Consider the following 23,071-nt stretch of genomic DNA (forward strand, 5'->3'; position numbering starts at 1 on the left):
TCTTGGCAGGTTTGCTGTTGTGCCATGTTCTTTCCATTTGGTTATGATAGATTTAATGGGGCTCCTAGGGATCATCAAAGATTTGGATTTTTTTTTATAACCTAACCCTGACTTGTACTTCTCAACAACGATGTCCCTTACTTGTTTGGAGAGTTCCTTGGTCTTCATGGCAGTGTTTGGTTAGTGGTTCCTCTTGCTTAGGTGTTGCAGCCTCTGGGGCCTTTCAAAAAGGTGTGTCAATGTAATGACAGATCATGTGACACTTAGATTGCACACAGGTGGACATCATTTCACTAATTATGTGACTTCTGAAGGTAATTGGTTGCACCAGAGCTTTTTATGGGCTTCATAACAAAGGGGGGTGAATACATACGCACATGCCAATTATCAGTTTTTTTATTTCCGAAAAATAATTTTATGTACATATTTTTCTAATTTTACTTCACCAACTTAGACAATTGTGTTCTGACCCATCACATATAATTCAGATTAAAAAACTAAAGGCTGTAATGTAACAAAATAGGTAAAAAGCCAAGGGGGTGAATACTTTTTTGCAAGGCACTGTGTGTATGTATATAAATTATATATATATATATATATATATATATATATATATATATATATATATATATATATATATATATATATAGTATGTATGTGTTCCTGCGTGGCCGCCCTGTAGCAGTAAATGTGCCATGGGGCGGTTGGCAAGTGGTTAAAACATTTGTAAAAACAAACGTTATACTTACCTGCTCTGTGCAGTGGTTTTGCACGGAGCAGCCCCAAACCTCCTATTCTCGGGGTGGCCCCGCACTGGCACTCTGGGCTCCTCTCCCAGGCTGAGTGCCCTCGTTGTAAGTCACTTGCTTGTGTGCCCGCTCTGTGTGTCCATAAGACGCAGCGCATCTCAGCCCCGCCCCCTCCTCAGTGGCTGTGTTTGACAGCAGTGGGAGTTGATTGCACCTGCTGCTTCATCTCGGCCAATCAAGAGGGAGAGCCTCTGCTCCAGTGCATATTGCTGGATCTAGATCGGGATCAGGTAAATATTGGGTGGGGCTGCACACTGAAGGGTTTTTTTTTTTTTTTTACCTTCATGCAAAGAATTTTTGGACCCAGTTTCAGCATTTACTTCCTGCCCATAGCTTAAGTATGCTTATAGGAGGGTGTGCTTAGCTGAGAAAGCCCCTCCTCCCCTCCTGAAGACTCCTAGGATGTTTGCCATCATTGGCCTAGGTAGGAAACCAGGAAGTAACTAAAGAATGTAAAAAAAAAAGTTTAAAACACATCAGTATGATATACTTTCCTATTTATTTACTAATGTTAGCAGCATGAGGATTAAAAATAATCAGTGTTTGGGAGAGTGAATTTCCACTTTAAAGAGGAACTAATTACCTCCAGGCATGCCTATCTTCAATGTATTCATTGCCTAATACTCTATGCCTCAAGATGGGAGCTCTGTTGGATTAGAGTTAGGCCCGCTATAGATGGTTTGAGTCCTGCTGAACCGGCAGGGCTTGGAATCATGTATGGACAAGCTGAATGTACAAAGTCGATCGATCGATTAACATGGGTACAACCAGTCTGACGGATTTTGCATGTGATTATCGAAAGGGGCAAGTATAGACGCTAGCAATATTCACTGTCTTCTCCCAGCGGGGACGGCTTCCCGCACCCCCCTGAACCGGCCAAGATTGGAATCGTGTATGGACAGCCTGAATGTACCAAGTCGATCAATCAACATGGGTACAACCAGCCTGCCGGATTTTGCATGTGACTTTCTCTAGACACTAGCAATATTCACTGTGTTCTCCCAGCGGGGACGGCTTCCCGCACCCCCCTGAACCGGCCGAGATTGGAATCGTGTATGGACAGCCTGAATGTACCAAGTCGATCAATCAACATGGGTACAACCAGCCTGCCGGATTTTGCATGTGACTTTCTCTAGACACTAGCAATATTCACTGTGTTCTCCCAGCGGGGACGACTTCCCGCCCCCCCGAACTGGCCGAGATTGGAATCATGTACAACCAGCCTGCAAGTTGTAGTACAACCTGTGGTTGCAGGAAAGAAATTCGCTCCATGTATGAGCTGATTTAGGGGACCACACTTTACAGAGGGGCCTTGATGCGGAAATGCGCTTCCATGTACTGTATATTTGCAATTGTATTGCAACTAAAACCTCTGTTGGCTATTCTTCTGATTTTGCAAATCTGACATGGATTCTAGTCTTCCATCACTCAATGTTTATAAAAAAAAAAAATGAAATAAGAATAAAATTCTGTCTGTCACAAAAAGGGGGATGATAAATGAAAAATAAAAATAGGTTGGTAAAATAGATTTTCGCTGATCTAAAATATACAATTTCCACGTCCTATTGATATGAAAAAAGAATATTTTAATTTTTGGACTGCAGTTCGTGGAATTTATGGGCACACAACACTCGTATTAGTAAAAAAATATCAGCAAAAAGAGTATATCTCCCGTGGGATTTTGTTGCAGCAATTAAAATTCAAAACCAAAGTGTATTTATTATATAAAAGTAAAAAAGTTTTATTTTATACAACAAGGTAAAATTTGTTCTGGTCTATACAGTACAATTCCTAGTCTGATGTACAGTAACAAAGATGACAAGTACTGAATCCATTATACAACCACCAATCCTTTTCCAACGTGTTTCGACTACAATTAGTCTTCTTCAGGGGACAATATGGTGGAAACGGACATAAAGGACCAGGTATAGAACCAGAAAAAAGTGGCTGTAATATGTCTCCGGGGATCAAGGCTAGCCAGGTAAAGGGAAATCACAAACAAGCTCCACCCTATGAATGTCCACTATGTTGATCGATGAACATGTGATGAAATGGGCTGAATTGAGGTAGGTGGACATACAGCGATGCACAAATTATATTGAAGAGCAAATGAACTCTATAGGGTCCTTCAAAGAAGACCGTCCTAACAGATAACCCTGACCGCTACCGTAGTAGTCAGGGTTATCTGTTAGGAGGTTTTTTTTTGAAGGACCCTATAGAGTTAATTTACTCTTCAATATATTTTGTGCATCCCTGTATGTCCACCTACCACATTTCATCACATGTTCATCTATCAACATAGTGGAAATTTATAGCGTGGAGCTTTTTTTGTGATTGCCCTTTACCTGGCTACCTTTTGATCCTCTGTGGATCTTTGAGTCGACTTCTGCACCGGCACACCTGAGAAGCATTACTGCCGGGTTCTATACCTTGTCTTTTATGCTTGTTTCCACCATATTGTCTCCTGAAGAAGACTAATTTTAGTCGAAACGTGTTGGGTAATGATTGGTGGTTGTATAATGGATTCTGTACTTGTTATCTTTGTTACTGTACATCAGACTAGGAATTCTACTGTATAGACCAGAACAAATTGTATCTTGTATAAATCTTTTTTTACTTTTATATAAAAAATACATTTTTGGTTTTGAATTTTAATTGCTGCAACAAAATCCCATGGAAGACACTCTTTCTCTTCTAATTTGTGAAGGGGTGGAGCAGCTATGTAGCTCATATTACACTCACCATCTGTATTTTAGTAAAAAAAAAATATAAATTGTTATTGAAACAGACCCCATCTGCTTCATGAATACTGTCCTGTAACATCGTCCTCCCAAAACACTTCTTCAGGGGTCTCAAAAGGTATATTTCTAAAGTAAGCAGATAACGTTTATGTGTTTTTTTTTGCATCATCCTCATTCTGACACCTTCTTGCCATTTCTTAAGCATCTGCGGCAGTTAGACCGGCCATAGGCACTTTGAATCTCTGGCATTTCGAATCTCGGCCGGTTTGAATCTCGGCCGGTTTGAACCTCGGCCGGTTTGAACCTCGGCCGGTTTGAACCTCGGCCGGTTTGAACCTCGGCCGGTTTGAACCTCGGCCGGTTTGAACCTCGGCCGGTTTGAACTTTGGCCGGTTTGAACTTTGGCCGGTTTGAACTTTGGCCGGTTTGAACTTTGGCCGGTTTGAACTTTTGCCGGTTTGAACCTCGGCCGGTTTGAACCTCGGCCGGTTTGAACCTCGACCAGTTCAGCATGATCCAGCCGAGATTCCAACCATGTGTGGGCAGGCTCAATGTACCCAAGTCAAGTGATCGATCAACTTTAGTACAACCAGCCTGCTGGATTTTACATGTGATTATCCCTAATGGCCGGTATAGCCCGCTAGCAATAATCACTGTCTTCTACCGGTGGGGATTGCTACCTCCCCCCCTCTGGGAGAATATAATGGCCCGGTGGGAGGGATACCCGAGGTTACAGGTAAGAAATCTGCTCCATGTACGGCCCGCTGTGAAATAATTTTAGCTTTTAGGCGTAGTATATTGCTGTGCGCAGTTTTGGAACGCTCGCTAAACCGGAGTTGTGCGCACTTTATGATTTTATAATTCTTTTTGGAATTCGGGGACTTTCACCACCTTCTTCTTCATCTGATTAGAATGCGGCAGAGACGGCGCTGGTTTCATGAACACTTGGAAAGACGTTTTTGGCAGGTGGCATCAGGCCAGGTTAAGCTTTAATTACACGTCTTAAGAGAAAATTGGGTCAACGCTTCGCATTGCCTTCAATTAGAGAAATATTCCGCAACTGTGCCTGCTCTGGTATGCAAATAATGAGAGCAGCTATGCGGTGAATGTTACACGGGGAAAACGCTGAATCATAGCATGTCGTGATACCAGGATGATCACATCGTATGTCACTGTCAATGGAAAATCCTGAAATGTATGCGTCCCCATCTCCAGATGACTTGTACAGCGGCTCCTCTCTCGATCTTTATTTTCACTCGAGGTTCAATCTTGTTTTATTGGGTTACAACACAGGGAGTACAATCCTGGGCAGAGCTGCGTCGTATCCCGGGGCAACTGAAATAAAACTCCCTGTTTAACATAATTTGGAGCTTTAACCACGTAAGCTCTGGAAGATTTACCCCCCTCCTTCATGACCAGGCCATTTGTTTGCAGGACTGCGCTACTTTAACTGAAAATTGCGCGGTCATGCGACACTGTACCCAAATAAAATTTGTCTTTTTTTTCTCATAAATAGCTCTTTCTTTTGGTGATATTTGATCACCTCTGCAGTTTTTATTTTTTGCGCTTATAAACAAAAAAACGACAATTTTGACGCAAAAAAAAAATGGGGTTGATTTAGTAATGACAAATACACGTTGCACTCTGTAAAGCTGGATACACACTATACAATTTTCTGTAAATATTTTTTCATTTTTTTTTAATAAAAAAAAACATTTTTTTCTTTACTTTTTTTTTTTTTTTTTGTTTGTTTGTTTTGGGATTAACTTTATTGCTATCACAAGAGATGAACAACATCCCTTGTAACAGCATGGGCCGTGACGGGCCTTATTTATGTTGAGATCTGGGGTCTCCCCTATCTTCCCATGCAGCCAACCAGACACAGATCGTTCTGATTGGCTGCTTTCCTGGTCGCTGGTAAACAAAGAGGCGTACCCGGACATGATAAAATATTTGTCGTTTTCCGGGCTTACAGAGAGGGGAACGACGTTCGTTCCTCTCTCTCTCTCTCTGTTCAGTGCAGCCATTGTCGGGGGATGCTAGAGCTTGGGAAAGGTGGCTACGCAAATACTGTGTGACATAAAAAAAAAATTGCAGCGGCTGCCATTTTATTCTCTAGGGTCTCTGCTAAAAATAAAAAATAAAAAAAAAAAATATATATATATATATATATATATTTAGAGAGAGATAATGTTTAGAGATTTTAAGTAATTTTATAGCAAAAAAATACTGATTTAAATTTGTAAACAAAATGTTCCAGAAAAGGCAGATTTAGCAAGGGGTTAAAGTGTGACATGTTAGGTATCTATTTACTGGGTGTAACATCATCTTTCATATTTAAAAAAAAATGGGGTAAACATTGTGTTTGTTATTTATTTATTTTTTAATTCATGTTTTCTTTCTCCAAAATAGTCGCATTTGGAAAAATTGCTGCGCAAATACTATGTACCATATATACTCGAGTATAAGTCGTTCCGAGTATAAGTCGAGGCCCCTAATTTACCACAAAAAACTGGGAAAAATGTATTGACCCGAGTATAAATGAGGGTGAGAAATGCAGAGGGTCAACAATGCCCATCTGCAGCTGCATGCCTCCCTGTGTCCTGTGCAGCCTACCTGTACCCTGTGCATGTGTCATGTGTCCTGTGCATGTGTCCTGTGTCCTGTACATGTGTGTCCTGTGTCCCTGTGTACATGTGTCCTGTACATGTCCTGTGTGCATGTGTCCTGTGTGCATGTGCAGCCTACCTATGTCCTGTGCAGCCTCCCTGTGGCGATCTCCATCCTCAAACGGCGGCCGGCGTGTGATGATAGTGTTCGTCGGCCATTCCACAGTTCAAAAGCCGCGCCTCCTCCTCGTCTGTGATAGGCTGACCGCTGACTGCCTATCACGGACATTCTCTCATTCTCATACCACGGACGGACTGTTCAGCCTATCACAGACGAGCAGGAGGCGCGGCTTTTGAAAGCTGCAATAGTCGCCGAACACTATCATCACACGCCGGCCGCCGTCTGCCTGCATGACATGCTGATCATGCAGACAGACGGCGGTGACTCGAGTATAAGTCGAAGGGGACACTTTCAGCCCAAAAAAAAGGGCTGAAAAATTCGACTTATACTCGAGTATATACGGTAATATAAAAAAAATTGCAATAACCGCTATTTTATTCTCTAGGGTCTCTGCTAAAATATATATATATATATATATATATATATATATATATATATATATATATATATATATATATATATATAATGTTTGGGGGTTCTGAGTCATTTTCTAGCAAAAAAAAGATGTTTTTTACATGTAGGAGAGGAATGCCAGAATTTGCTCGAAGTGGTTATGCTTATGGAAGTGGTTAAGCCGACTATACAGCTCTTTTAATTTTCACTCTTTTTTTTTTTAAGTGATTTACCTGTTGATTGTAGAATTATGCAGAACCTTCATAAATATCCATTTTCTTTACAGGCTCAACTCTTCAAACATGGGAAGCGAGAGGACTGTCTGCCATACGGTGAGAGACGTTCATAATGACTTTTTTTTTATTTTTTTTTATTTCCTGTACCCCCAGACTGGCCCTTTTTTAGTTTTTGATTTTTATCTGGGATGCCCCTGGACTCGTTACCAGATCTTCCAAATTGTGTATAGCCATCCTCCGGAGAATTCAGCTTTCTACCCCCTCCAGACGTAAACATAGATCTCCCTCCGATCTCCACACTCTCCCTCCTATTGTGGGGTCTTCCCTCTCTGGTTCCCGCTTCTCCCTCCACTATTCCCGCACTTTATCCCGTGTTCACATCCCTTCTATGATGGAAAGTCAATCCTGTTGCAGTGAATGGTGATTGGCCATCCCTCACATGATCTGTCTGGTTTATCATTCCCATTTAGTAGACGAGATAAAATGTATTGTCATTGTAGAAAACAAACTAAAGTTCTTCTCCACACATTATTCATACATCACAATCATCAACTAAGCATTTACTATACATGATTTGTTTATCACAAAATATTAAAAACGTTCCCGTATTAAAAACAAGACAAATATACCCTGTTTCCCCAAAAAAAAGGCCCTACCCCAAAAATAAGACCAAGCGTGGTTTTCCAGGATGTCTGCAATATAAGCCCTACCCCGAAAATAAGCCCTAGTTAAAATCCTTTTTGTAAAAAGATTATATAATGTGCAGTGTGTCTCCTGGTGTAACTTTTTTTTTTTTAATTGTGGAAAATACAGTAATGCCTCGGATTGCGAGTAACGCGGTTTACGACTTGAATGAAAAGGGCATAAGATGATCAATGCAGTGTGTGGAGATACACTGGATGTGTAAATTGTCTAAGATTGTTACTTTTTTGTTTTATGTCATTTAGGATACGTGTTTTGTATTATAAGCAGGGCTGTTTTTCTCTGGAAATAGGTGCAGGTACTCCCTCCCCCCCCCCCCCCCCCCCTTCCGATTCACCTCTGGTCTCCGCCTCCTACCCACCTTCAAGCACCATCCCTTGGCCCCCTCCCTACCTGCCCCCAAGTACCACCCCTTTTAAGGAATAAAGAAGTCATTTGTATAGAATTTGACACTGATAACAAGAAAAGCAATAGAATGGATCCAACAACAATAAAAACAATTGACCCCCAGCAGCAGTAGATCCACCAGCAACAGTAAACCTCCAGAGGAACACTAGACCTCCCAGCAACACATAGACCCCCTAGCAGCCAGCATCAGTAGACCCTCCAGCACACTCTAGTACCCCTTGCCATTGCATACATTCAGTGCTGGGGGTTCCGGAACCGTGTTCCCCCACGTTCCAACTGAAAAAAAGCCCTGATTATAACATATGTATAGTACATGTATAATATGATTGCATATGGTCTGGTGTATATTATACTTTCAAATATATGATATTCTATATATGCTACTATCTAAATGAATGCCATTTAGGCCTTGTTCACATGGGCGTACTTAAAGTGGTAGTAAACCGCTGTGTTGTTTTTTTTTTTTTTTTTATGCAACCTGCAAGGCAATGTAGTACTGTGCTAGTATACATTGCATACTAGCACATTATGTGAAACTTGCCTTAGAACGAAGCCCTCCAGCGGCGCGCTGTGACCTCTGAAGGCGCTTCCAACTTAACCTGGTCTTCCATGCGGGTTCACGGACTCCGGTTGTGTGAGTGGCCGTAACCACAATGACGTCACTCCCGCAATGACGTCACTCCCGCAATGACGTCACTCCCGCAATGACGTCACTCCCGCAATGACGCAATGACATTGCTGGCCGTTCCTTCAGAGCCTGCTGCATCTACAGTAAATATCTCCTAAACAGTGAACATTTAGGAGATATTTGCAGTACCTATAGGTAAGCCTTATTATTGACTTGTCTATAGGTAAGGTAGGTAAGTTTACTCCCACTTTAAAGTGTTACTAAACCAACAACAGTAAAATCAGTCTGTATATGCAGTAAAGCATGCTTGTTATACTCACTGTGGAACCTAAAGGGTTAATCCTCTGCATGGTGTAAAAAGGCTGTTTGATCCTGTCTTCTCTGATCCTCCCCTTCTTCCACTGTCCCCAATCCATCTCCTTATAGTACAGAGCTTTGGAGTCACTCTGCACAAGCTCAGTTTGGTGTGGTGTGTATTGCTAGAGTTTTTTTTTATTTTTTCGGAGAGTGCATGTGATCAGCATAGGGCCAATCAGCATTGTCCAGACAGAGGGTCAGGGGTCATGCAGCCTTATAGGACAGTCAGAGTAGAATGAAAACTCCTCCTACAAGCTTTAACCAGACACCGATATATGTCACAAAAGTATATATTGCTGATGAGAAAAGTTATTTAGCAGTTTATATTTACTAAAATAATTGCATTTTCGTGTACTGTGGGAGAGCAGATATAGTGAATGCAAGCTCATGGGGAGATCAGATATAGTGACTGCAGGCTCCTGGGGAGATCAGATATAGTGACTGCAGGCTCCTGGGGAGATCAGATATAGTGACTGCAGGCACCTGGGGAGACCAGATATAGTGAATGCAGGCTCCTGGGGAGATCAGATATAATGACTGCAGGCTCCTGGGGGATCAGATATAGTGAATGCAGGCTCCTGGGGAGACCAGATATAATGACTGCAGGCTCCTGGGGGATCAGATATAGTGAATGCAGGCTCCTGGGGAGACCAGATATAGTGAATACAGGCTCCTGGGGAGATCAGATATAATGACTGCAGGCTCCTGGGGGATCAGATATAGTGAATGCAGGCTCCTGGGGAGACCAGATATAATGACTGCAGGCTCCTGGGGGATCAGATATAGTGAATGCAGGCTCCTGGGGAGATCAGATATAGTGAATGCAGGCTCCTGGGGAGAGCAGATATAGTGAATGCAGGCTCCTGGGGAGACCAGATATAATGACTGCAGGCTCCTGGGGGATCAGATATAGTGAATGCAGGCTCCTGGGGAGATCAGATATAGTGAATGCAGGCTCCTGGGGAGATCAGATATAGTGAATGCAGGCTCCTGGGGAGATCAGATATAGTGAATGCAGGCTCCTGGGGAGACCAGATATAATGACTGCAGGCTCCTGGGGAGACCAGATATAGTGAGTGCAGGCTCCTGAGGAGAGCAGATATAGTGAATGCAGGCTCCTGGGGGATCAGATATAGTGAATGCAGGCTCCTGGGGAGATCAGATATAGTGAATGCAGGCTCCTGGGGAGAGCAGATATAGTGAATGCAGGCTCCTGGGGAGACCAGATATAGTGAATGCAGGCTCCTGGGGAGACCAGATATAGTGAATGCAGGCTCCTGGGGAGACCAATTATAGTGAATGCAGGCTCCTGGTGAGACCAGATATAGTGAATGCAGGCTCCTGGGTCTAGTAAGTTTCAGTACATCTGTGCACAGGCCACCTTTGCCTGCATGGGGTTCACAGTTGATCCATGTAAAGGCAGTTCCACTTATGTCAGTTGGGAAGCGGCATTGTAAACACAGCTGCTGTTCCCAATTTGACGTCCGTGTGGGTGCAGAAGTGGTACAGAAGGTGCATATCAGGAATATGGAATGTTGGGTTTACATATTATTTAAGTACATCTCTATGGACGAGGCTTTTTACATGTGTTCTGTATTATAATATACCATGTGTCTAATATTATGTATGGTGTGATATCAAGCAGGTATTGATCCGGTCTCTTTCCTGTAGCTTCTACTGTCCTCACCGCCATCAATAACTGCAAGCTCTGTGACAGCAACAACAATCTTCTTCAGAAGCTGGGAGTCAAACTTGTCCAACGTCTGGGACTCACTTTCCTTAAAACCAAGGTGGCTAAGTGGAGGTGTGTAATCATATGTGTACATTTCTCTTTAGACCAGATTATTTTTAATATTTTTTTCAATTTGTTTCCACCCACCCCAAAACATGCGATTATTTGATCCAGAATTATTCCTGGTATTATGAGTTTTTTTTTTTTTTTTTTTGCTGGGCAGAAGTTAGTGCAGCGATCTCCCATGCTGAGCTGTTGTGTTCTGATAGGGGGGCGCCTGCCCCCCCAGAACACTCAGATCAGCGCTCTCTGCTATTGGCTGAGAGTACTTATCTGAAGTCGGTCGGCTGCTGGGTTTCCAACTGGCTGATGTCTCTTGACATTCAGCCCGTGTCTACGGGGCTTAAGAGACTCTGTGGATAACACCTTTTTTTTAATGGTTTAAAGCGGAGTTCCACTCAAAAATGAAACTTACGCTGTCCGGATCCCTCCGGTGTCACATTTGGCACCTTTCGGGGGAAGAGGGGGGAGCAGATACCTGTATAATACAGGTATTTGCTCCTACTTCTGGCGAAAGATCACTGCAGTATCCACAGCGATCTATGCATGTCCGCCCCCCCCCCACTGTCTTCTGGGAGACGCACAGGTGCCAGAAGACAGCAGGGACCACTCAGAATGCGCATCGTGACTCGCGCATGCGCAGTATTAGACCAGGCTGTGAAGCCACAAGGCTTCACTTCCTGATTCCCTTACTTAAGATGCCAGAGCTAAGGGACGGGTTGGCTTCGGGTGAGGACATTGCGGGCTCCCTGGACAGGTAAGTGTCCTTATTTTTAAAGTCAGCAGCTGCAGTATTTGTAGCTGCTGCCTTAAGTTTTTTTTTTTGTTTTTTTTTCAGGCAGGACTCTACTTTAAGCATAAAATGGGGTGGCGCTAAATCTTTAAAAAAAAAGATATTGTTCCTTGATGAAACAGCAAAACGTTTAAAAAAAAAAAAAAATGTTAACTCTTAATCAGAAAAAAAACATAAATACAAGGAGATTTTACACATATGTAAATACTATGTTCAATAAATAAAATACAATAAAAAAAAAAGTGATAATCTGTTCATGTCAGACCCAATGGGTAGTGCCTCCAAAATCCAGTGCTGCGTGAACCGCACCAAGGATAAAGTTCTTAATAAAATGCTGTAATATTTCTCCAAATCAAGTGATAATTGAAAATCATGCAATCCAGTGTTCAATCTGAGTGTTCCACCACTGTGCGCAATGGCCGCTCACCTTAGGATTCAATGTAACACACTTCAGTTGAATCACTGATCTACATGGGGTACATATCGCTCAATGGTCGATGGTACTCCGACGGCCAGCACATGGAACAGGAATGAAAATTCACATAGTGTAATAATGACGAGTTTATTTATAAAAACTTACAGTTAAAATTGCAATAGGCATCAAATGAATGGGACCGTGGGGTCACACGCATAAAGCACGCTGAAAAATCCGGCCTTGGCCACGACCACAAGTGACGTCGCCTGGCTCCTCCCGACGCGTTGCGTCACTGACATGTGACTTTCTCAACCCTTGAGAATTTTTTCCTGGCATCCTTTCACTTTAAAAGTGTATTCTTTCCCTTTTTGTTTGGCACCTACCTATTTTATACAGTGTAGCGCACAAGTCACTATACCCCTCAGCCACGTTTGTTTTATGGTAATCAATATTTATAAAACAAATAAACCAATGTGTTTATCCCGCGCTATCTCCTTAAATAAACTATAGCCTAACTTCACCTATGTTACCGCTGCAACCAAGGAAAATTTGTGTTCCCACAGCTTAAAACGGGTATGCACTCCCAGCCCACACAAACCAAAACAGGCAGCCAGGCCTGCCTAGATTTACCTACAAAAAAAAGATTTCTGCGCTTTTTTTTTTTTTTTTTTTTTTTGCTCGTTCACATTTAGGTGACCCATTCATTTTATTGTTCTTACATACATAGTTACATAGTTACATAGTAGGTGAGGTTGAAAAAAGACAAAAGTCCATCAAGTCCAACCTTCTGCTTTATACTCTTCTAGATTGTAAGCTCTAACGATTAGGGCCCTCTGATCCCTCCTGTATTGATTTGTATTGTAAGTGTACTGTCTGCCCTCATGTTATAAAGCGCTGTGCAAACTGTTGGCGCTATATAAATCCTGTATAATAATAATAATAATAATAATACTCAACGCACAAAAAGGTGCCTGCTTGACTTTCACAATCAGACTGCATTCAAGCCAAAAGAAAGCTCTAGTTGTGTGAACAAAATGATAAAAAAAAATGTAGTTTGGCTACAGTGTTGCATAACCGTGTAATTGTCATTCAAAGTGTGACTGCGCTGAAAATTGGCCTGGGTGGGAAGGGGGTAAAAGTGCCCAGTAAGAAGTGATTAATAGGGAATCGCCAGCTGAAAATTTGGATACCAGGATGATGCATGTCTATAACCACTGCATAAGACGTCCTTGGGCAGAAAGATTTTAATTAGGTTTGAGGGGGGGGGGTAGAATTTCCTAGCCAAGAGTCCCATAAATCATTAAACTTTTTTCGGGAGACAAAGTTTTCTAAATCCCTTTTTGGCCATTTTTAAATTTTCCATTTTTTGGTCATTTTTAAATTTACATTTTAAATTTTTTAGATCTGCCTTTGTACATTTTGCATTGCTGCCTTTTTTAAATCTGGATTACGATACTTCTAAAGAAGTCAGCAGAATCCCCATTGAGAGGGAGATGTCACCACTGCCTAGTCCTTTCATATAAATGACAATGAAGTGACTTTGGTCAAACAAGCCTGACAAGTTGGGCAATCAGTGCTGCATATACTGGCCCTCTGGCATCACAAAGAAGAGGACACTTTCCCATACAGGAGGTGTGGAGGGGGCCCACCGATTAATACCTGAACTGATGGGGAAGGTTCCCGCATGGCCTGCATTCTCCCAACCTATTACTATGCAGAAAAAAAGCGGCCACCGGCTATAGAATCCGGCCTCCCGGAATATCAGCCCAACCGCCCGAGCTGTGAGATCTCCCATGCTGATAGCTCTCTCATCTCTCCCTCCATCTTTCCACCTCTATTGTATTCGTGTTCTCACAAATCCTTTTCGATTCATCTTACACCCTGCTGAAATTTTGGGGTTGGCAATGAATGGTTCACCTAATTTATAATTACAATCTGTCTGTTCTGTAGGGCAGCGGCTGTCTAGGATCGTAGGCTTATTTGGTGTACATTGTCTAATGAAGATGTCCAGGTCCACATACGAAGGCAGAGATGGCTTTAGAGCTTCTTCACTACTTGTGACTGTTTATAGCCTGACCACAGTCCATTACTTAGAACCCCCAAAGATTATACTTTTATTTAATTAATTTATTTTTTAACCACTTCCCGCCCAAGGGCCGTCATATGACATCCTGGAATTTAAGTGGGGACATCTGGATAATGCCTGCAGCTACAGCTGGCGATTCTGTGCACCAGAAGAACAATCATAGCGGCAGTTCAGCCGCTTGATCGTTCTTACAGTCGGAGTCCCCTGCCGCCGCCCTGCGATCGGCCGGGGGAAACAAAACCTGTCGCCGCCGGAAGTTGAGCGGAGAGATTTCCGGTGACCAGATGGTCCCCAGTCATCTCTATGACCCTCGGAGGCCCGGGTGCAAGGTTATGATGTCACGTCCGGGCCTGCGGAAGTAAACAAAACCGGGGAGGCGGCTGGAAAGCGGCCCTCCAGTGCTTCTCCCAGCCTCCCCCCCCCTGCGATTGGCGAGCCGGAGAACAAAATCGGTCGCCGCCGGAAGTTGAGCGCAGGGATTTCCAGTGACTAGATGGTCTGCAGTCATCTCTATGAACTTCGGAGGCCCGGATGCAACGTTATGATGTCACGTCCGGGCCGGCGGAAGTAAACAAAGCCGGGGACGCGGCTGGAAAGGCCAAGACAGTTGTTTTTTGTTTTTTTTTTTGTTTGTTTTTATCTCGGCCTTTCCAGCCTGGAGGATCTGTCACGCACTATTCCTATTACAAGGGATGTTTACATTCCTTGTAATCAGAATAAAAGTGATCAAAAACATTTTTTTTTTTTTTAAAGAGAAAGTGTAAAAATAAAAAAATGTAAATAAAATAAACAATAAAAAAATATATATTTTAAGTGACCCCCGTCCCTGCGTGCTCACGCACAGAAGCGACCGCATACGTAAGTCGTGCCCACATATGTAAACAGCGTTCAAATCACACCATGTGAGGTTTCTCCGTGTGCGTTAGAGCGAGAGCAATAATTCTAGCCCGAGACCTCCTCTGTAACTCTAAACAGGTAACCTGTAAAAAAAAAAATTGAAAGCGTCACCTATGGAGATTTTTAAGTACCAAAGTTTGACGCCACTCCACGAGTGTGCACAATTTTAAAGCGTTACATGTTGGGTATCTATTTACTCAGTGTAACATCTTTCACATTATACAAAAAACACTATTTTACTGGCAAACTCTCAGGAGAGTGAGAGAGAGAGCTGTGCATGATGTCATAAGCCTAGGCTAATGACCAGACAAGAAACAGGAAGTGGGCTGTATAAGGTATTTACTGACAGAAAAAAAAAGTTTTACTATCCAAAGTTAAGACAACAACAAGGGCAGAAGATTTAATAGATGGAAAGATGAAACAATCACTGAAGGTTCGCTTTAAGTCTAGGGCAATGTTTCTCAACTCCAGTCCTCAAGTACCCCCAACAGGTCATGTTTTCAGGCTTCCCATTATTTTGCACAGGTGATTTGATCAGTTTCACTGCCTTAGTAATTACAGCAGCCATGAGGGAAATCATGAAAACATGACCTGTCGGGGGTTCTTGAGAGTCATTGCTTGAAGAAGGAACCAATTAGCTGTTCCGAAACGCGTCACACTTTGATGACATCACTTCCGGCTTGCGGTCCACACTGGTTGCTGGTCCCTTCCCGCTGACGTCACTTCCGGGATTCAGTTTCCACGCTGTCTCTGACAGCTTAGCTGTCTCCCCAGTATCCGGAAAGCTGTGGCTTCCATCTGCTGGCCACTTCAGAACATGCTGCCTTAGAATTACACCTTTGGATATCCCTGGAACTACCAGAACGCCGGACCACCTGCTAGATTATTAATATGATGTGCTCCTACCCATCTACCCTTTTTAAACCCTTTTGGGATAAATAACGTTTTTTACATCTGCACTTAGAGGCACCTTTTTTCTCTTTTTATTTGGGGGTACTTGAGGATTGTAGTTGAGAAACATTGGTCTAGGGCAGCTTTTCTCAACCTTTTTATCCCAGAGGAACCCTTGAAATAATTTTCAGGTCTCAAGGAACTCTTACTAAAACCAAATAATTGGTGGTTAGTGAAAAAAATGCTGCCTACATTGGTTGTCATTGGGAAGAATGAAACCCCTACAGATGGCTAAAAAGATCATTGGCTTCATGCAACTGATTCTACCAAGTGACATTGACCCCAGAACTATGCAGACACCATTAAATAGGAGGTCAATCAGCCACAGCTCAAGGAACCCCTAGCAAGCTCTGGAGGAACCCTGGTTGAGAATGGCTGGTCTAAGGGTTGAGGGTTGAGATGCAGTACTTGTCTTACTCATGGCTTTGACAGGCTCTGATATTCGGCGTTGTGGGCAGGCCCTCCGTCTTCACGTACAGTGCAGAATTATTGGCCTTGACCTATAGGTGATGACGTCAAAGTGCGACCGCGGTCTGGAGCCTGGAGGTCTTTTTTTTTTTCTCTACATGGAGTGGAGGTTTTAAGTTGAACGCTAATAATAATTTTTTTCATGATCAAGACTTTTATCTTAATTTGCTGCCTTGCCCGATGTCTTACAGGTATGAACGGGGTTCCAGGTGTCTGGCTGCCAACTTGCTCCAGAATTCCTCAGATGCCCAGCAAGCAGTGGTGGTCGCCTCCCTAGGGGATGACGATGAGGAGTACGATATTCCAGAGGAGATCGAGCAGGTTATTGGTAAGTCTTTGTATTTCTGTCCATCCAGTCCTGTAATTTGTAGAGCTGTGCCAGACAGTACAATTAGGTACAGTGGAACTTCGGATTGCGAGTAACGCGGTTAACGAGCGTTTCGCAATACGAGCACTGTATTTTTAAGAATCGTAACTCGGTTTGCGAGTGTTGTCTCGCTAAACGAGCACAATTCAGGCCAAAGCGGTGTGCAGTACTGCTTTTGGCCTGAGGTGGGCGGCGCCGGAGCCAAGCAGAGCCGAACGTCCCGTTCGGAAATGCACGGAAAGGCCCGAGTACAGCACGGCTGACCTTGGCAAATCTCGGGTAGGAAGTCTTTCCGAGGTTTGCCGAGGTCAGCCGAAGTGTCCTCGGGCCTTTTCGGCAGTTTCCGAGGCTCTCTGGCTCCCCCCCCCACCTCTGACCGCATGCGGTATTGCATCTCATTGAAGTCAACGCGGAACCAATTATTTTAGTTTCCATTTACGTCAATGGGAAAACTCGCTTTGATATGCGAGTACTTTGGATTACGAGCATTCTCCTGGAATGGATTATGCTCCTAATACGAGGTTCCACTGTACTGACTTTTCTCTCCTACCGTAAAATAAAACTGGATCACCTCCCTGCCCATAATCTGTGATTTCTGATTATGCTGCGGCAGCTCGTCTCTCTCTGTCACTCTGCCCTCTCCTCCTGTAAACATTTTCCTTGTCAGCACATTTCCATGCAGCACACCTGATTTGGTTTATAGTATTCTACCTCCCTGTGTGCTCTATATGGGGGACACCAGAAAGCTCGTATTAAGTCAGATTTAGGTATTTAACCCGTTTTGTCTGTTTAAAGTGATTGTAAAACAACAAACCTGTTATACTTACCTGCTCTGTGCCAAGGTCCTCCTCTTCTCGGTTCCCTCATCGGCACTCCTGGCCCCTCCCTTCTGCCGATTGCCCCTAACAGCAAGCAGCTTGCTATGGGGGCACCTGAGCCTAGCTGCTGCTCTGTGTGTTCATTCTTACAGGGAGCCGTGGTTTGGCCCCGCCCCCCCGTCTCCTGATTGACTCACGGCCAGTGATTGACAGCAACGGGAGCCAATGGGGCTCCGCTGCTGCCAATATCCAGTGAGGGATGCGAGGCAAGGCTCTCGCAGACATCGCTGGATCGAGAGGGGGCTCAGATAAGTATTGGGGGGCTGTTGCACACAGAAGGTTTTTTTTTACCTTCGTGCATATGCATGAAGGTAAAAAGACCTTGTGCCTTTACTACCACTTTAAGGACATATCCTACACTTCATTGCGATTAAAACAAATTATTGGCTGCAATAGCAACAGTGAGCTTGTGTTAAAAAGAGAAGTGCGGGAATGTAAAAAAATAAAACAAATCTACATACTTACCTAGATGGCTGCATCAATCCAATGCTGCCGCTGTCCCCCACGTCGGCTCTATACAGAGAACTGAGTGACCAAGGACTGCTGATCGCTCAGATCTCGGTCCTAAGTGAGCAGAGAGCTTGTGACTGTCACTGGCTCTCTGTTCTGCCCTTCCAGCACTCACTGGAGCACCGGGCTGTGGAGGGGCCAGAAGCAGCTGGCTCAGGCTCTCAGTGATGCGCTTAGAGGCTTACCCAGCTGCCGGGTAGATATATTTTCTGAACGCGGACACCCTAGAGAATAAAATGGTGGTAGTTCCAAATTTTTATGTCCCACATTATTACCAGAATTTTTTGGGTATCACTCCACAAGCTTTGCACCCCTGGATTGGGGGGATTTTCTGCCATTCTTCTTTGCAAATCCTCTTAAGCTCAGTCAGGTTGGATGGGGACCGCCAGTGGACAGCCATTTTCAGGTCTCTCCTGAGATGTTTAATAAGGTTCAAGTCAGGCCTCTTGCTGGGTCACTGTAGGACACTCACTGAGTTGTCACCAAGCCACTCCTGTGTTGTCCTGGCTGCGTGCTTAGGATCATTGTCATGTTTGCAAGGTGAGTCTTCTGCCCAGTCTGAGGTCCTGAGCTCTCTGGATCAAGTTTTTATTAAGGATATCTCTCTATATTGTTCCATTCAGCTTTCAACCCTGATTAGTTTCCCAGTCCCTGCTGCTGAAAAACACCCCTACAGCATAATGCTGCCACCACCATGCTTCACTGTTGGGATAGTATTAGGCAGGTGATGAGCGATGGCTGGTTTCCTCCAGACATGATGTTTAGAATTGAGGCCCAAACAGTTCAATCTTGGTTTCATCAGACCAGAGAATCTTGTTCCTCACAGTCTGAGAGCCCTTCAGGTGTTTTTTTGCAAACTCCAAGCGGTCTTTTATGTTTTGCACTGAGGAGAGGGTTCTGTTTACCCACTCTGCCATAAAGCCCAGATTGGTGGAGGGGGCTGCAATGATGGCTGTCCTTCTGGAACTTTGTCCCATCTCCATACAGGATCTCTGGAGCTCACAGTGACCATCGGATTCTTGGTCACCTCTCTCACTATGGCCCTACTCCCCCGATTGCTCAGTTTGGCCGAGCAAAAAGCTCTTGGCCCCGCTTGTACCAAACCTCTTCTATATCAAAATTATGAAGGCCAGTGGGCTCTTGGGAACCTTCAACGCACCAGAATTTTTTTTTTTTGTAGCCTCCCCAGATCTGTACCTTGTAACAATCCTGTCTCTGAGCTCTGCAGGCAGTTCCTTTTGACCTCATGGATTTTGCTCTGATACAGTATGCATTGTCAGCTGTGAGGATTTTATAGAAAGGTGTGCGCCTTTCCAAATCCTGTCCAATCAATTTAATTTACCGCAACGATCAAGAGAACCGGCAGGCACCTGAGCTAAATTAAAGTGGACCTTCAGTCATTTTTTCATCTTTAAATCTTCTGCTCTTGTTGCTTTAACTTTGGATAGTAAAACATTTTTGTTTCTGCCATTAGATACCATGTACAGCCCACTTCCTGTTTCTTGTCTGGTCATTAGCCTAGGCCAGTGAATGGGAACTTTGGCACCCCAGATGTTTTGGAACTACATTTCCCATGATGCTCACGCACTCTACAGTGTAGTTGAGCATCATGGGAAATGTAGTTCCAAAACATCTGGGGTGCCAAGGTTCAACATCACTGGCCTAGGCTAATGACATCAAGCACAGCTCTCTCTCTCATGAGAGTTTGCCAGGAAGGGAGGGGGACTAGTCATAAGAGGGCCAATGAGAGCTTCAGAGCTGGAGGCCCACAGCTAAAATGGTTGCAGCCAGACTCAGTGAAGGGAGATTTCTGCAAAGATGTTTTTATTACAAATTATGTGAGAAGACTGCAGTTCCTCTTTAAGTGTTGTTGCAAAGGGTCTGAATACTTATGGTGATGAGATATTTCAGTTTTTCCTTTTTCACACATTTCCAAACATTTCTAAAATTCGTTTTTCACTTTGTCATTATGGGGGTACTGAGTGTAGATTAATCTGAAAAAAAAAAATGAATTTAGACAATTGTAGTATCAGGCTGTCACAAGGAATAAAAAAAGTGCTAAAAACAAAAAAGAAAAATGAAAGCAACAGTGTAAAAATCAAAATAAATGAATAAATAAAAAGAAAAAAATGTATAGTGCCCCCATTCCCCCGTGCGCAAAGGCGAACGCACACGCCCGTCCCGCATGCATGTGTGAGTTGTCACCACAAATCTGAGATCATAGACAGTAAGTCTAGCACCAGACCTTCTCTGTAAATCTAAAGTGGTAACCTGTATAAAGGCTTTTAAAGCATTGCCTATAGGCTGTAAAATTCATGTAGTTTGTCGCCGTTGCACAGGTGTGCACAGTTTTAAAGCGTGACATGTTTGGTATCTATTTACTCGGCGTAACATCATCTTTTATATTTTACCAAACAATTGGGTTATGTATTGTGTTTTTTTTTTGCAACCTGTGGTTGAAGGAAAGAAAATTGTATCGCCTGCCTTAGAATGGGAGTGAAGCAGGTTTAAAGAGGAGCTCTAGGCTGTCAAATCCAGGTACCCCCTGCCTCCAAAAGGTGCCAAATGTGCCAGCGGAGGGGTGGGGAGGGGGAGGCAGACAATCGGAGCTCCGCTTTTAAATATACGGTAGTTAGTATATGACTGGAATTCTGCTTTAAACTTGGATGTGTGCTTTTGCTACACACTCACTATGGCTGGTATTCTTAAGTGCCGGTTCACACAGGGGCGACTTGTCAGGTGACCTAGCCGCCTGACAAGTCGCCTCCCGTTCTGTACAATGGAACCGTTCTAATAGGAGCGACGCAAGTCGCTCCGACTTAGAAAAAGGTTCCTGTACTACTTTGGGGGCGACTTGGGGCGACTTGCATAGACTTCTATACAGAAGTCGTTTTGCAAGTCGCTGTGGCAGTCGTGTGCAGGTCGCCTCGGTGAGGCGACCTGCAAGTCGTGCCGCCCCTGTGTGAACTGGGGCTAAAAGTCTTTTCACACTACCCCGTTGCAAAAACACAGTAAAAGCGCATATGCGTTCTATGCTGCGATTCCAGTGCGTTGCGTGGCTGCCTGACCGCAGCCTTCACCTGTGAAAAAAGGACATGCTAAAATAAAATGCGCCAAAAACGCAACCGCCATTTCGTTTTTGCTGAGTTCTTGGTTCGTTTTCCATTCATATCAATGGGGAATTTGCCCTTTTTGGTGTGTTTTTTTGTTGTTGTTGTTTTTGCTGCAGCACCAAAAATGTACCACGCAAGTCTTTTAAAAATGCAACTCCATAGTTGCATAAGTTCCATAGGATTTATTGGTCGTCCATGTGTCTTCTGCTGTTTGTAAGGCAAAAACGGTGGAGAAACCGATCGGTGTGAAAAGGGCCCCAACTGGCCGCTTCTCACTTTTGACACAATTTTTCTTTGGTGCATTTTTCTAAGCTCTTCTTCAGACACGCATCAAACAATGAGGGCTGTCGGAATGCTGCTTTGTAGACATGCTGGAGGGTTGTAGGCGGCTACTGAATCTTCAGACACTTCTCAGAATTTTCCAGGAACCTTGTGAAAACATGACAGGGAAGGTTCATAGAGAGGCACACAGAAAAATGTACCTGGGTCACCTGTCTTCGGCTGTACCTGTACTTTACAATGGCTCTCTCTCATTTCTCCCATAACCCCCTTAGTGTCAATGTCAACCAGCTATATACACACCTTGTGCCCTTTGTGTCTTTTTTGTTCTTTTTTTTTTTTTCTTCTTTTAATTCTTTTAGTTTTGTATGAAGTAGTCAATCATTAGAACCCTTTTCAGTTTCGTTTTTTGTTTGCTGTCTGTGTCTTTTCCCTTTTTACTTTTCTGTCTTGAAAATGCAACATGAAATATGAGTGGAAATCCCCTTTTAGTTATCACCTGAACAGGTGCCCCCCCCACTGGAAGATTTCCCTTCAGTTGCTGATTTTAAATAGTTTTTCTTCGCACAACAAATTAAAGTGATTGTAAAAGTAAAAAAAATAAATAAATGATGTAAAAAAAAAATTACTGACACGTTATACTTACCAGTTCTGTGTTGTAAAAAAAATACCGTATTTATCGGCGTATAACACGCACATTAATTTTAAGAGGGAAGTTTCAGGAAAAAAACTAAAATTTTTAATAAGGAACTTTGAAGCAAAATAAGGGTCAGTGCCCATCTGCAGCCTCACCATTGCCATCAATGCAGCCTGATCAATGCCCATCTGCAGCCTCACAAGTGCCATCAATGCAGCCTCATTAGTCTAAATCAATGCAGCCTCACCATTGCCATCAATGCAGCAGCCTTGCCATTGCCATCAATGCAGCAGCCTCACCACTGCCATCAGTGCAGCCTGATCGATGCCCATCTGCAGCCCAGAGGGGACAGGGAGGGGGGGTGGGACAAGCGCCGACAGATTACATACAGTGAGAATCTCCTATGATAGACAGAACAGTGGTCCAAAGGCGGCCCTGGAGACGGGACTTTCTATTACAGAGGCCGCCAAGTAAACAGGAGATTCTCACTGTATTTAATCTGACGGCACTCATCCTGCCACCCTCCCTGTCCCCTCAGGGGCAGCTAAAATTGAAGTATTGGCGTATAACACGCACATGCTATTTGCCCCCAATTTTCATGGTGAAAAAGTGAGTGTTATACGCCAATAAATACAGTAAATAACATGTTTGTCACGTACTTGTGGCTGAGCCTGCCGTGCAGAGGAAGGCTTCTCGTACAGCCCCGGCTTGGGAACCACTGATGTTGCGACATTGGTTGTGAGAACGCAGTTGGGTATGATTGCCTTTGTAGTCTTTCGCTGGTAGTGGTGATGCGTAGCAGGTGCGTCACCAGAGCTGGC

At 43.7% G+C, this 23,071-nt stretch overlaps 1 protein-coding gene across 3 annotated transcripts in view; it reads left to right on the forward strand.

Moving 5' to 3' along the window:
• TBCD (tubulin folding cofactor D) overlaps nt 1-23,071 on the forward strand; it is a 353,196-nt gene that overhangs the window by 49,866 nt on the left and 280,259 nt on the right. For all 3 annotated transcript variants that reach the window (XM_073606952.1, XM_073606954.1, XM_073606953.1), the window contains exons 9-11: nt 7,020-7,065; nt 10,736-10,868; nt 16,658-16,794. In XM_073606952.1, coding sequence (XP_073463053.1) covers nt 7,020-7,065; nt 10,736-10,868; nt 16,658-16,794 — 316 coding nt within the window. The remainder of the gene's footprint in view (nt 1-7,019; nt 7,066-10,735; nt 10,869-16,657; nt 16,795-23,071) is intronic.

Source organism: Aquarana catesbeiana, linkage group LG12, assembly GCF_042186555.1.
Source record: "Aquarana catesbeiana isolate 2022-GZ linkage group LG12, ASM4218655v1, whole genome shotgun sequence".
In the NCBI taxonomy this organism is placed as follows: domain Eukaryota; kingdom Metazoa; phylum Chordata; class Amphibia; order Anura; family Ranidae; genus Aquarana; species Aquarana catesbeiana.